The sequence below is a fragment of the Myxine glutinosa genome, chromosome 10, assembly GCF_964187855.1.
Source record: "Myxine glutinosa chromosome 10, kmMyxGlut1.1, whole genome shotgun sequence".
Classification (NCBI taxonomy): Eukaryota; Metazoa; Chordata; class Myxini; order Myxiniformes; family Myxinidae; genus Myxine; species Myxine glutinosa.
This window is the reverse complement of record NC_136270.1, coordinates 22109460-22123347: the sequence shown is the minus strand read 5'-3', so window position 1 is coordinate 22123347 and position 13888 is coordinate 22109460. Positions and strand designations below refer to the sequence as shown.

Below are 13888 nucleotides of genomic sequence, written 5' to 3'. Positions count from 1 at the left end.
GGTTTTCATGGCGGAAAAATTCTGCAAGATCACCATCTCGTGTTTGAGACGCAATGTAGAGTCTTGAGAATAAAGAGCAGTCACTCTTTAGCGAAGTTACTTGCAAACCTGTCTTGGATTTCTCTCTTGGAGACGATCGACTAAACAATGGGAGTTTATTCTTCTTTATTGGCTCAGTAAGAGGTACGGTTCGCTCCAGTAGACGGTCTGCTACGAAGGTCTTGTACTGTTGCTTACCTATCTCCTCAGCCTGTTGAACAGTAGAAACAACAGTTGGGTCAGCAATGTCTCTTGTGTCCAGCCGCAGCAAGTCTGTACTCTCTTCTAGGAAGGGGTTTCCCATTTCCTCTATTACTTCAACCAGACGTTTGACATGTTGAGTAAAGATTACCTGTGAACTATATGTTTGCTCATGGTGGCGTGTGTCTTGATTAATCCTTATTTTCCTTCCCTCCATGGATGCTTCAAACTCGGTAGTCATTCTAACCAGTTCCGGCCCAGCCACCATCCATCTTCTAAGAGCATTTGGATTTTGAGTGAGTCCAACAGCACCACCGTCACTCTTCACAGCAGCATTATTTTGCTCATGAGCCTGGTCAATGGCCGCCATTTGTAAAATGGCCGCCACGGCTACCATAGGACGTTTTCGCGGTGGGTCCATATCTGGAATTATTCATGAGACTATTATCTATGACTGTGCCAAATTTCATGCTTGTACGTATAAACCCACAATTGTTACACCTATCTGCCTGACTAGCAGTGGTACCTCGGTGATGTAACCGATGATGTACCCGGCGTTGCCCGTTGATAAAGCCGGCGATGCCCGTTGATAAAGCTGGCGATGCCCGTTGATAAAGCGGGCGATGCCCATTGATAAAGCCGGCGATGCCCGTTGATAAAGCCGGCGTTGCCCATTGATAAAGCCGGTGTTGCCTGTTGATAAAGCCGGCGTTGCCCGTTGATAAACACGGCGTTGCCTGTTGATAAAGCCGCCATTGCCGTTGATAAAGCTGGCATTGCCCGTTGATAAAGCCGGCGTTGCCCGTTGATAAAGCCGCCATTGCCGTTTGATAAAGCTGTTGTTGCCCGTTGATAAAGCCAGCGTTGCCTGTTGATAAAAAAGATGATAACTCGGAAACTTGATTTTCGTCATACCTTTCAGGCTACCTGCTGAGTGCTGATGCCTTCTTGTTTGTTTGTCCGTCTGTCTGCTGTGCGCACGATATCTCAAGGGGTTGTGGACGGATTGGGCCAAAACTTGATAGTTAGGTTGGGTATGTGAGAAGGACGAATTTATTAGATTTTGGTGAAAACCCGCATCTGGGTACTATAAATGTTTGTTTTTTTTGTTTGTTTGTTTTTTGCATACAAGATCGAGGCTCGTTAAAGAGCTAACATTAATCACACAAAAAGTCAAACCGACACATAAAACACAAAATAAGGGGAGCGGCAGACAAGATGGGGAGAGAGGGGAAGGACACAAACACAACATTTGAGAGCAGGGACAACGGGAGAAATGTGGGAGGGGGAGGGCTTGGGGGGAGGTGGGAGAGGTATAAAACATATGAACACTGCAAGGACTTCCAGGAAAGAAGTTAGAATTTCAAAAAAAGTGTATCTGGGGTGAATTAGCAGGGGTAGAAAAGATCAAGGTTTTGGATGGGGGAAGATAAAAGATGGTGGTGAACAGCTGTTTTAAAGACCTGGAGGGAGGGATGGGATTGAAGGGAGTGGGGGAGTTTGTTCCAGAGGCGGGAGAAAAGGGGAATGAAAGAGTGAAGGTGAGCAGAAAGCCTAGATTTTGGCAGTTTAACCAGCAGAGGGTTGCTGGCAGATCTTGTGCGACCTGTAGGAATATTTGGGGGACAGAGCACAGAGAGAGCTGGGGGAGCAAGGCCGGAGAGGAGTCGGTAGAAGACAGAAAAACCACCAACCTGCCTGCAGTGATTGAGTGAAAGGCCCTCGGAGTTAGCTTCATCGCAGGAGATTCCAATGATTCTGAAAGCTTTGGTTTCAACAGCGTGAAGCCGAGCTACGTGTGAGGCAGGAGCCTCACAGTATTCCAGAGGGGGGAACAGTATTCCATTGAGCTGCAGATGAAAGCCTTGTATGTAGTGAGGAGCTCAGGTGTGCCAAGGAAAGACTTCGCACGATGGAGGATGCCCAGTCGGCGACTGGCTTTGGAGGCCAGCTTGGAAATGTGGTTTTCCCAAGAAAGATCATGGCAGACAGTGAGACCCAAAAGCTTGAGCGACAGAACTTCTTGGAGAGGATTGTTGAGAAAGTAGATGGGAGGGTTTCCAGTCGGTCCTTTCAGAGAGACATAATAAGAGTGTGAGATTTGTCAGGATTGTAAGACATGTTCCACTTGTTTGCCCAGTCTGTCATTTTGTCCAGATCTGCAGAGAGTGAGGAGGCTGCAGACTGCCGATCTGAGGGATGAGGAATGGAGCGGCAGAGAGTGGAGTCATCAGCCAAGAGATAGAGAGGATTTTCCAGAGAGTCGGAGAAATCATTGATGAAGACCAGAAATAGCACAGGGCCCAGAACACTACCTTGTTCATAAACGTACTCCAGCCAGAACAGGAAGGGGAGATGAGAGAAATCCATTCAGGGCCACACGTTGACTACGACCAGAGAGGAAGTCCGCAAGGCAAGCGTGGAGATTTCCATGGATACCATGGGAGGAGAGTTTGGTGTGCAGAGCTGGGTGCCAGACCGTATCGAAGGCACGTGATATGTCAAGGGAGACCTCTGATTTCCTGTTTGGCATTGAGGACCTCCATCCATTCAATGGTGAAGAATCACTTTTAAAAGTGCTTCTTCACCATTGAGTGAAGGGGCCAAAAACGATAAATAACATGACATTTCAAAAAGGTGAGGATGTATTCTGACAAAACCTGGTGGATGAGCTGGTGAGGTGTGTCCATTTGATTGCTAGGGGTAGAAATAATGTGATAACGAGGAGCTGTATTAATCTCAAGCCATGGTTTTGTTTGCTGCCATTTGTTTTTCCTGCCAGGTTAAGGAGTGCGCTGCCGAAGAGCTCATTGCTCAGTGCAAGGAACACGGTGTGGCGAGAGAGAAGGCCGAGAGAGACGCCAGAAGGCTCCGTGCACAACTAGAGCTATTGCTTGAAGGGAACTCGGAAGGTGTGCACAGTGCAATGACCAGCTCACCGTAGGTTGGAGGGCGAGCTCTTCAATCCTGACATTTCGACGGTTTCTTTTCAGGTTTCGTAAAACGGAGCTGATACACGAGGATGGTTCAAAGTCACGTGGACATTTGTTCTTAAAAAGGTAGCTCAAAGTACGAAAATTTGATTAATTGTGTTTGAGAGAATTTGTCTTTATAGTGGTGGTAACCACTGCCAAAAATAATTTTTCTTTGTAAGAATTTTTTTTCTTGAAATAAGAAAAAATTTCTTCAAATAGGAAAATATTTTCTTGAAATAAGAAAGGTTTTCTTGAAATAAGAAAAATTTTCTTGAAATAAGAAAAAAAATTCTTGAAATAAGAGGTTTTCTTGAGTTAGGAAAAATAAATTCTTGAAATAAGAATCGTTTTCTTGAAACAAGAAAACCATGAGAATTTTTTTCTAGCCACAACAAAATGTTATGCCTCCGTCCCTGAAGGTGGCCGGAGGTATTATGTTTTCTGGCTGTCTGTCCGTCCACATGGGCTAAACCTCGTTTTTCTCAGCAACCACATGTCCGATTGAGACAAAACTTTCAGGGTAGGAGTGACGCCCATGCAGAATGTTTTTATGATAATTGTGATGTCATAGGTCACGTGGTATGGCAGCCATATTGGATTAAAAGCAAATAATTGAAAAAAATTCTCACAAACTGCTGAATTGAAAAATTTCGAACTTGGCACATTATCAAGAACTCCCAATGAGGAACAAAAGCATGATAATGATGACATTATAGGTGAAGTGGTATACCAGCCATAAATGCTTTCATCAAATGCCTTATCCTAAAAATCTCAAATTGACCCATAATGACCATGGCACATGATCTATGACCCATAATTGGATGTTTCAATTTGTATTGAAATATTAAATTTATGACATCAGAGGTCACATGCTTTGGCAGCCATATTGGATTGAGGGAATATATTAAATAATCATATTTCTGAAACCGCTTGCATACCTTATCGATGCAAAAATTTACAAATGTCATCTAACACCTTTGCTGCATATAGTTTGAAAATGATGTCGTATTTCACGTGGTTTGGCAGCCATCTTGGATAGAAAAACGAACCTTATCCGATCAACACGAAAATTCACAAACGTGATCCCCTACCCATGCATATGCAGAGTGTACATTTTTGATACCACATGTCACGTAGTTTAGCAGCCATATTAGCTTGAAAGCCGATATTTTAAAAAAAAAACCTTCTCGGAAACCGCTTCACTGATCGATGTGAAACCTGTCCTGTGATAAAAATGTGATACTTCAAAACAGCTGAAGGGATTTAAAACAAACCTGTTTATTTTTAGGACAGTGAACGATGGCATCTACCCGTTGTCACGGGCAAGGACTACTCAGAGACATATTGGCAACAGTCACATTGCTCTAGTTTCTCATGGTTTTCTTGCTTCAATAAAACTTCTTTTATTTCAAGAAGGTATTTTTTTAAAAAAGAAAGTTATTTTTGGCATTGCATAATCACGTATTTCCTGCTTTAATGCATGTGCTGAAAATCAAGATGGTGGTAAGCGAGACAACAACTACAGCAAATAATTGTGTGAAATTTTTGGTCGATGAAGAGATCAAACCAATTGATATTTGTAGTCGATGGTTACCTGGTTATGTGATGATCGCCTTTCAAGGGCATCCGTATCAAAGAGCACCTTGGGGGTAAGAGGTCTTCAATGGAAATTGCTATTGAGAATGATGTTCGACATGCATTGGCCGTCGACACGTCCGAAAGAATGCTACACTGAAGTCAGACAAATCTTCCACTCCGAAGGAGCAAGTTTGCCTCCAAAGCTGAAGAATATAAAATACTGGAATTTAAATTCCAGATAAGGTATTGTCATTGTGCACCCTCTGTCCGTCCGTCCGTCGCCTTTTGTGGCCAAACCGCTGGGCCGATCGGCTCAAAGTTGCAGCAAGGTTCTGTTCCTGACTGGTAACAGGGATTGCAAAGCTTGTTGCCGTCACGTGACCGGAAGTATGTAAAAAAAAAATGGCCGACCTAGTAAATTCCTTAAAAAATATTTTTCTCCAGACCTACCCACCAATGCTACCAAAGTTTGGGTTACAACATTAGGCTGGGATAGGGATGTTAAATTGCAGAAGTCATGCCGATCACGTGACCAGAAGTGTGTTAAAATGGCCGGCTTTGTCAATTTTTTGGAAAATCACGTAAATTCCTTCAAAAATCTTCTTCTCCAGACTCTACAGTCAGAAATGCCACCACATTTGAGTTACAACATTAGGCCAGTGCCCAGATAAGCTACAGGACCAGTGGTCCGATTTTTTATTTATTAATTTCCAGTTTGAAGCAAATGTATGAATGTACTTCACTTCTCTATAAGCTATGTTCTGCTGATCCGATTGTGTGTCTCCTGTTATTTGTGCAATAAATCATTGTAGACCTTGATTGTGTCCACTAATGCACCTATAGGTCCCACATATCTTCGTATCTTCGGTGAGTTACTTGTTCAGGCAATACAGAAGGGCATTAATATGAATACGCATTGCGTAGAGTGAGAGCTTCGTTGACAATGGTCAGTCGATCGAGTACGCAGCCCTCGCAAACATCTGTAGGTCTTTTCTTTTTTCTTTTTTTTTTTTTTTTTTTGTATACTGAATCGAGGCTCGTGAAAGAGCTAACATTTACTTCACAAACAAATCAACCAGACAAACAAAATATATAAAAAGAGGGAGCGGAAGACAAGATGGGGAGAGAAGGGGAAGCACACAAACACAACATTTGAGAGCAGGGAGATGTGTGGAAGGGAGAGGGCTTGGGGGGAGGAGGCGTGGGGGGGGGGGGGGGGAGGGAGAAGTATAAAACACAAGGACACCAAGGACTTCCAGGACAGAAGTTGGTATTTCAAAAAAGTGGAATTGGGGTGAAATTAGCGGGGGTAGAAAAGATCAAGGTTTTGGATGGGGGAAGATAAGAGATGGTGGTGAACAGCTGTTTTAAAGACCTGGAGGGTGGAGTGGGATTGAAAAGAGTGAGGGAGTTTGTTCCAGAGGCGGGAGAAAAGAGGAATGAAGGAGTGAAGGTGAGCAGAGAGTCTTGATTTTGGCAGTTTAACCATAAGAGGGTTGCAGGCAGATCTTGTGCGACCTGTAGGAATATTTGCGGGACAGAGCCCAGAGAGAGCTGGGGGGGCAAGGCCAGAGAGGAGTCGGTAGAAGACGGAAAGACCACCAACCTGCCTGCGGTGAGTGAGTGAGAGGCCCTTGGAGTTAGCTTCATCGCGGGAGATTCCAATGATTCTGAATGCTTTGGTTTCAACAGCATGAAGACGAGCTAGGTGAGAGGCAGGATCACCAGCCCAGAGGGGAGAGCAGTATTCCATTGAGCTGCGGATGAAAGCCTTGTATGTGGTGAGGAGCTCAGGTGTGCCAAGGAAGGACTTCGCACGACAGAGGATGCCCAGTCGGCGACTGGCTTTGGAGGCCAGATTTGAAATGTGGTTTTCCCATGAAAGATCATGGCAGATAGTGAGACCCAAAAGCTTGAGTGACAGAACTTCTTGGAGAGGATTATTCAGAAAGTGGATGGGAGGGTTGTCCAGTCGGTCTTTTCGGAGAGACATCGTAAGAGTGTGAGATTTGTCAGGATTGAAAGACATGTTCCACTTGTTTGCCCAGTCTGTGATTTTGTCCAGGTCTGCAGAGAGTGAGGAGGCTGCAGACTGCCGATCTGAGGGATGAAGAATGGAGCGACAGAGAGTAGAGTCATCAGCAAAGAGATAGAGAGGATTTTCAAGAGAGTCAGAGAGATCATTGATGAAGACCAGAAAAAAAAGAAAAAGCTAGGCTAGGTTGTTTGATCTTGGGCTTAGAATTATAAATGAAGTCGGTGTAGCTGGCGGAAAACTGAAGTCGGTGTAGATGGCAGAAAACTGAAATCGGTGTACCTGGCATTAAATGAAGTCGGTGTAGCTGGCGGAAAACTGAAGTCAGTGTAGCTGGCGGAAAACTGAAGTCAGTGTAGCTGGTGGAAAACTGAAGCCGGTGTAGCTGGTGGAAAAAAGAAGTCGGTGTAGCTGGCGTAAATGATGAGCGGTTTCGAATTCAAATTCTGTTCTGTACAGTACTGTATTGTAATTTATTGATTTTAATCACAAGGTGAAAATAATTTATCGGTCGCGCCAGACCAAAGCAAGATCACGTGAGCAAGATGGCGGATCATGGAAGGGACAAAATGGCGGATCATGGAAGGGGCATTTGAAATGACAACATGAAATTTTGTTCCCAAGGGAATGGGGAATGACTGAAATTTTGAATGGATTTACATATACATGCAATTGCCATAGAGGTTCGCGTACGAAGCGGAAAACTGAAGTCGGTGTAGCTGGCGGAAAACTGAAGTCAGTGTAGCTGCGGAAAACTGAAGCCGGTGTAGCTGGTGGAAAAGATAAGTCGGTGTAGCTGGCGTAAATGATGAGCGTTTTCGAATTTAAAATCTGTTCTGTACAGTACTGTATTGTAATTTATTGATTTTAATAACCAGGTGAAAATAATTTATCGGTCGTGCCAGACCAAAGCAAGGTCACGTGAGCAAGACGGCGGATCAATGATCATGGAAGGGACAAGATGGCGGATCATGGAAGGGACAAGATGGCGGATCATGGAAGGGACATTTGAAATGACATGAAATTTTGTTCCCAAGGGAATGGGGAATGACAGTGAAATTTTGAATGGAGTTACATATACATGCAATTGCCATAGAGGTTCGCTTACGAAGCTCTCTATAACACTTCTTCCACTTTCGCTGTCATACAACTAGCCGACCGCCGCTTCCCAAATTAGCCTCTTCCTTGCATTATCACTTCAATATTGAACACTTTTTTTCTTACCTAAACTTGTTTAAGAATTACTGAATAGACTCCTTATTAAAACACATGGAAACGTATTTGAATTTAAAAGTAGAACAGCACTCTGTATAGCCTGGACTAAAAAATATAAAAATAAATAATCTTGAGAACTTTAACACATTCATTCACTGTTCATTCAAGCAATGGCTTTTTGTGACCCACTGCCCTCCCGGCTCTGTATACGAGGCTCCGTCAGTCAACTTAAACTCCCAACTAAACCAGACTATCCCCCCCCCCCCCCCCCAAACCAGCTCTCGTTTCCTAATCCATGACAACTTTGGCTGCTAGCATTCCAGCTGGATTGGCTATGGAATCAAAACTACTCCTCGTGGTGTTGCAGCCAAATTATTTTGTGACACTTCAGGACTTACCCAATCTATTGGATTTCCAATCCATATTTCCCCCAATGGCTGCCACTCTTTGCCAGACTTGATCATGACCAACTTCCCCACCAACCTTTTTTTTTTTTTTTTTTTGGATACTGAATCGAGGCTCGTGAAAGAACCTTTCCTTATCTTTCACAGCTCCTCCTGGCTCCTCAGATAATGTCCTCTTGAAAGTTTCCCTTTTAAGGAACCTTCAAGGTGTCGCGATATTGGCAGTTTGGTCTTGCCTGTGGTACATCATCTCGACCGCTGACAATTCCACAATCTCTTCATCTCTGGACGTTTGCAGTGCCTGGAACTCATTTCTTGACATTCAACTTTTTCTCATTCATTTCATACCTGCATTCCTCCAACAATCCTGCCAAACATCCCGTCCATGGAACAAAAAAGATTGATGCAGTAACAAAACTTCAATGGATTGGTGATGCTGCTTCTCATCTTGGACGTCCACCACCACCGCCGTCCTCCTACAATCATGAGGTCCTCCCACAATCCCCGTGAGGTCCTCCCACAATCCCCGTGAGGTCCTCCCACAATCCCCGTGAGGTCCTCCCACAAATCCCCGTGAGGTCCTCCCACGATCTCTGTGAGGTCCTCCCACGATCCCTGTGAGGTCCTCCCACAATCCCTGTGAGGTCCTCCCACAATCCCTGTGAGGTCCTCCCACAATCTCCTTGAGGTCCTCCAACAATCCCCGTGAGGTCCTCCCACAATCCCCGTGAGGCCCTCCCACAATCCCCGTGAGGTCCTCCCACAATCCCCATGAGGTCCTCCCACAATCCTCATGATCAGGACATTGAGTCTAACATCCTCTGTGTCATAATCATCTTATGAGAGGAGGATGGTTCTTAGGATCTGCTTCTCCAGTCAGGTTAGGGCCTGATGGCTTTTACGGGCACTATTCTGCACATCTTCCACACTTACCCCCATTCTTCATGTTCATTAATCCCGTTCAATATCCCGTTCCCTTCACAAAGCTGGCCTCCATGGAGAGGTGTCAAGAAATAAGCCATGACTGAAAAGACGTATCTAAAAGTTTGTATGGAGTGTTCGAAAAATCATCTTAATACAGATAGTGCAGGCATGTGGTTTTGTGTCCGACGTCACAAAATTGACCTTGTTGGTCTAAATTCAGTGGTACGTCTGGCGCAAGCCTAACACGGCACATCACCCAATCAACGCCATCACCACTGTCAAACATGGTGGTAGCAGCATCATGTTATGGGGCTGCTTTTCATCAGTAGGGACTGGTGATCTTGTCAGGCAAGAAGGGACAATGGACGGTGCACAGGTTGGTACATGATAAAGATTCCCATGGATTAATTAGACTAATGTCACCAGTAATAACGTCCAAAACCATCCTTGACCATGTTCTGGCCCGTCGGCCGAAGTCCTCACTTTCTTTTTCCTCCCGCCCTCCCTTTCCACGTTTAAATTCGTTTTCTCCGTAACCACTTGAGCAATTTACACGAAACTTTCAACACAAGAGAGCACGCTACACACCCATGGAGAATTTTAAACAAACTTACATAATTATTGCACGCACATTTAAAAAATTTTATCCCATTTTTATCTTATCCAATTTTCCTTGGATGGAAAATGCCCTTGGCGGTTCCAAATGTGTTTTGTATAGTTATGGGTTGCAGGGTGTTTCACGTACCAGGAATGAACGGCCTCGTCGCTTCGCACGGCCTCGGACGAGTAATGTATCCGACAGGATGGTGCAGGGGTCATGTACGTGGTGCAGCGGTCATGTATGTGGTGCAGCGATCATGTATGTGTTGCAGCGGGTCATATACGTGGTGCAGCACTCATGTGCGTGTTGCAGCGGTCATGTACGTGGTGCAGCGGTCATGTACATGGTGCAGTGGTCATGCACGTGGTGCAGGGGTCATATATGTGGTGCAGCAGTCATGTACGTGGTGCAGCGATCATGTACGTGTTGCAGCGGGTCGTATACATGGTGCAGCGGTCATGTACGTGTTGCAACGGTCATGTACGTTGTGCAGCGGTCATGTATGTGTTGCAGCAGTCATGTACGTGGTGCAGCGGTCATGTATGTGTTGCAGCGGGTCATATATGTGGTGTGTTACGTGCTCCTCCCCGACCCCCTGGTCACGATGTACCTCCGAGCCCCGAGAGGAGCCACGGCAGAAAAATATGTTACTCTGTTAGAAATTAATAGTGAAACCACACCAATGATTTTATCAACAAACAAATATTGTATTAAAATTCACACAAGAATAACGGTACAACAAATAGCAATCAAAAGTACACTCAATACATCTTATGATGGTACCATCAACTAGCATAGGATAACTCACGGTGTTCCAGGTGAGTGGAAAAAAACCTTTCCCCAATGTCTATTTTCCCGTCCTCAAGACGAAGTTAACTCGCTCCAGCGATCGCTAGAACAATGTCCAATCGAGATCGATCGATCGAGATCAATCGCGGCGTAGGCGGTCGAAGCGACACAAAAAGTCACGTGGTCCAACACCAAGCAAACTCGCGGCGGAATGGGAAATCTCAAAGTTCCTCCAGGTATGAACTTTCCCTGGTTCAGTCGGCGAACCGCCACTTAATCTCCAAACTCAGCGTTGCACACACACATCCCCGACAGACGACAGTATGGTGAAAAAGCTGATGCGTAGCCAAGACCTTTTGATGAAGAAAGCGCGAAGGTCAAAATGGCCGACGGCTCCTACTTGAGTCGACACGACCGGTGAGGATTTTTCGGAATCGCAACGCCCAAACCTGACCACGCAGGTTTATCAATCCCCCAGCGATAACACCTATCGCAGGGACTCCTTTCAAGGGACCTCAAAGTTCACTCGCGACTTTCGTTTGACAACGCTCACTACGGAGCTGGAAACGACTCGCTTCTTGTCCGACCTCACTTGCCACGCCCCCGCCTTCTTCCTCTTCTTCCTCCTCGTCTTCTCGTCGTCATCCGGTTCCCGATCCGGTTTCCGGTTGCATTTAAAGTTAACCCTTTTACATTGTGATAATACTAATGGCCATTTCACTTAAACAATGATAATAATAATACATAGAACCAGAAGTGTGTCAAGTGGATGAAAACCTTAACAGCGGAAGTGACGGATCCGTAACAGGTGCAGCGGTCATGTACGTGTTGCAGCGGTCATGTATGTGGTGCAGCGGTCATGTGCATGTCACAGAGGTCATGTACGTGTCGCAGAGGTCATGTATGTGGTGCACAGGTCATGTGTGTGTCACAACGGTCATGTACGTAGTGCAGGGGTCATGTACGCGGTGCAGCGGTCATGTACGTGTTGCAGCGGTCATGCATGTGGTGCAGCGGTCATGTATGTGGTGCAGAGGTCATGTATGTGGTGCACAGGTCATGTGTGTGTCACAACGGTCATGTACGTAGTGCAGGGGTCATGTACGCGGTGCAGCGGTCATGTACGTGGTGCAGCGGTCATGCATGTGGTGCAGCGGTCATGTATGTGGTGCAGAGGTCATGTACGTGGTCACAGGTCATGTACGTGATGCAGCGGTCATGGACGTGGTGCACAGGTCATGTACGTGGTGCAGAGGTCATGTACGTTTCTTTTGTTTGCTTCGCAGGCAAGCCACGTGACGTATCGCGGACATCCTAAATAAATTACTGTCTTACATGTGCAGCCAATGGCATTATCTTCTTCGTTCATATGCAACACAAGGCTGCTGGTTGCATCATTGGCTGAGGGCGTGGCTGTGCCGCTGATGCAGTGCCCCCATTACCAGTAAGTCGGTGCTCATTTCTCCGACCTCGGAAGGATGACGGGCTGAGTCAACCAACGTGGTGTTAATTCAACGGCTGACTGGATGCGAACTCAGGACCCCAGGTGCAAGCCAAAACCAGGCTTCCATTTAGATGTGATGGCTACCTTCGCATGTCCACGTCGTAGTCCGAGGTGAAACGCCAGTCGGTGGTTTTTGGGGAAGGTCCAAGTCATGCTCAGATTGAATCTCAATTATAACACAATTAACTAGAAATCCCAATGATCTGGATTCGGACCTGAACCAAAATCCAATCAGCTTGTTCTCGTCACCAAACCAACTCATCCACCAAGTTTAGTCAAAACTCGTCCATAACATCTTTAAATATCAAGTTATTTCTCGCTTTTCTCCCGATCTCTCAATGGTGAAGAATCACTTAAAAAATTAAATTATTCTCGTATCCGAATCCACATTCAGATCTTCACCAAAATCAAATCATTTCGTCCTTGTCAGACACACAACATCTCCGCAAAATTTCGTCCGAATCCGTCCACAACTTTTTGAGATATCTTGTTCACAAACAAACAGACACAGACAGAAAAGGGTGAAGACGACGACGACCTCCATCTACTGGACCTTCGGTGGCGGAGGTAATGAAAACGTCCGTTTCTTTCAGAATCACCAGGTGGTGTTTCACTTCCACCGCTTGACAACCTCTTTCTACACTATGATGGATCCGTTACGATGTCACTATTTAAATTGTGTTGAGTGCAAAGCGTGGTTCGTACACCAATTGCACCATAGAGCATGGTATTTGTATTTAATGAATAATGGGACACGTACAGTACACCGACCTTGATTCGTCCAGCCTGGGTTCTCAATAACGGCCCAGGTACAACCAATCAGGTGGGTGTTTTGTGTACAGTGCGAGGCGTCGTGCACACCACCCATCAGACGGGTGTTTTGTGTACAGTGCGAGGCGTTGTGCACGCCATCAGACGGGTGTTTTGTATACAGTGCGAGGCGTTGTGCACACACCCATCAGACGGGTGTTTTGTGTACAGTGCGAGGCGTTGTGCACGCCATCCATCAGACGGGTGTTTTGTGTACAGTACGAGGCGTTGTGCACACCATCCATCAGACGGGTGTTTTGTATACAGTGCGAGGCGTCGTGCACGCCATACATCAGACGGGTGTTTTGTGTACAGTGCGAGGTGTTGTGCACGCCATACATCAGACGGGTGTTTTGTATACAGTGCGAGGCGTCGTGCACACCACCCATCAGACGGGTGTTTTGTATACAGTGCGAGGCGTCGTGCACGCCATACATCAGACGGGTGTTTTGTATACAGTGCGAGGCGTTGTGCACACCATCCATCAGACGAGTGTTTTGTGTACAGTGCGAGGCGTCGTGCACACCATCCATCAGACGAGTGTTTTGTGTACAGTGCGAGGCGTCGTGCACACCATCCATCAGACGAGTGTTTTGTGTACAGTGCGAGGCGTCGTGCACACCATCCATCAGACGAGTGTTTTGTGTACAGTGCGAGGCGTCGTGCACACCATCCATCAGACGAGTGTTTTGTGTACAGTACGAGGCGTCGTGCACACCATCCATCAGACGAGTGTTTTGTGTACAGTGCGAGGTGTTGACGCCATCCATCAGACCGGTGTTTTGTGTACAGTGCGAGGCGTCGTGCACACCA

The 13888-nt window shown here is 45.9% G+C and overlaps 1 protein-coding gene across 2 annotated transcripts in view; it reads left to right on the top strand.

The window, feature by feature from the left end:
- The window catches only part of LOC144894000 (uncharacterized), a 110746-nt gene extending 105134 nt beyond the window's left edge, over positions 1–5612 (top strand). The window contains exons 10-11 of one of the 2 annotated variants that reach the window (XM_078785431.1): positions 3023–3152; positions 3234–5612. In XM_078785431.1, the coding sequence (XP_078641557.1) occupies positions 3023–3152; positions 3234–3253 (150 nt within the window). In that variant the 3' untranslated portion in view covers positions 3254–5612. Of the gene's footprint in view, positions 1–3022 lie in introns of both variants that reach the window. The other variant, XM_078785430.1, reaches the window with a different exon arrangement.
- Positions 5613–13888: the final 8276 nt, after the last annotated feature.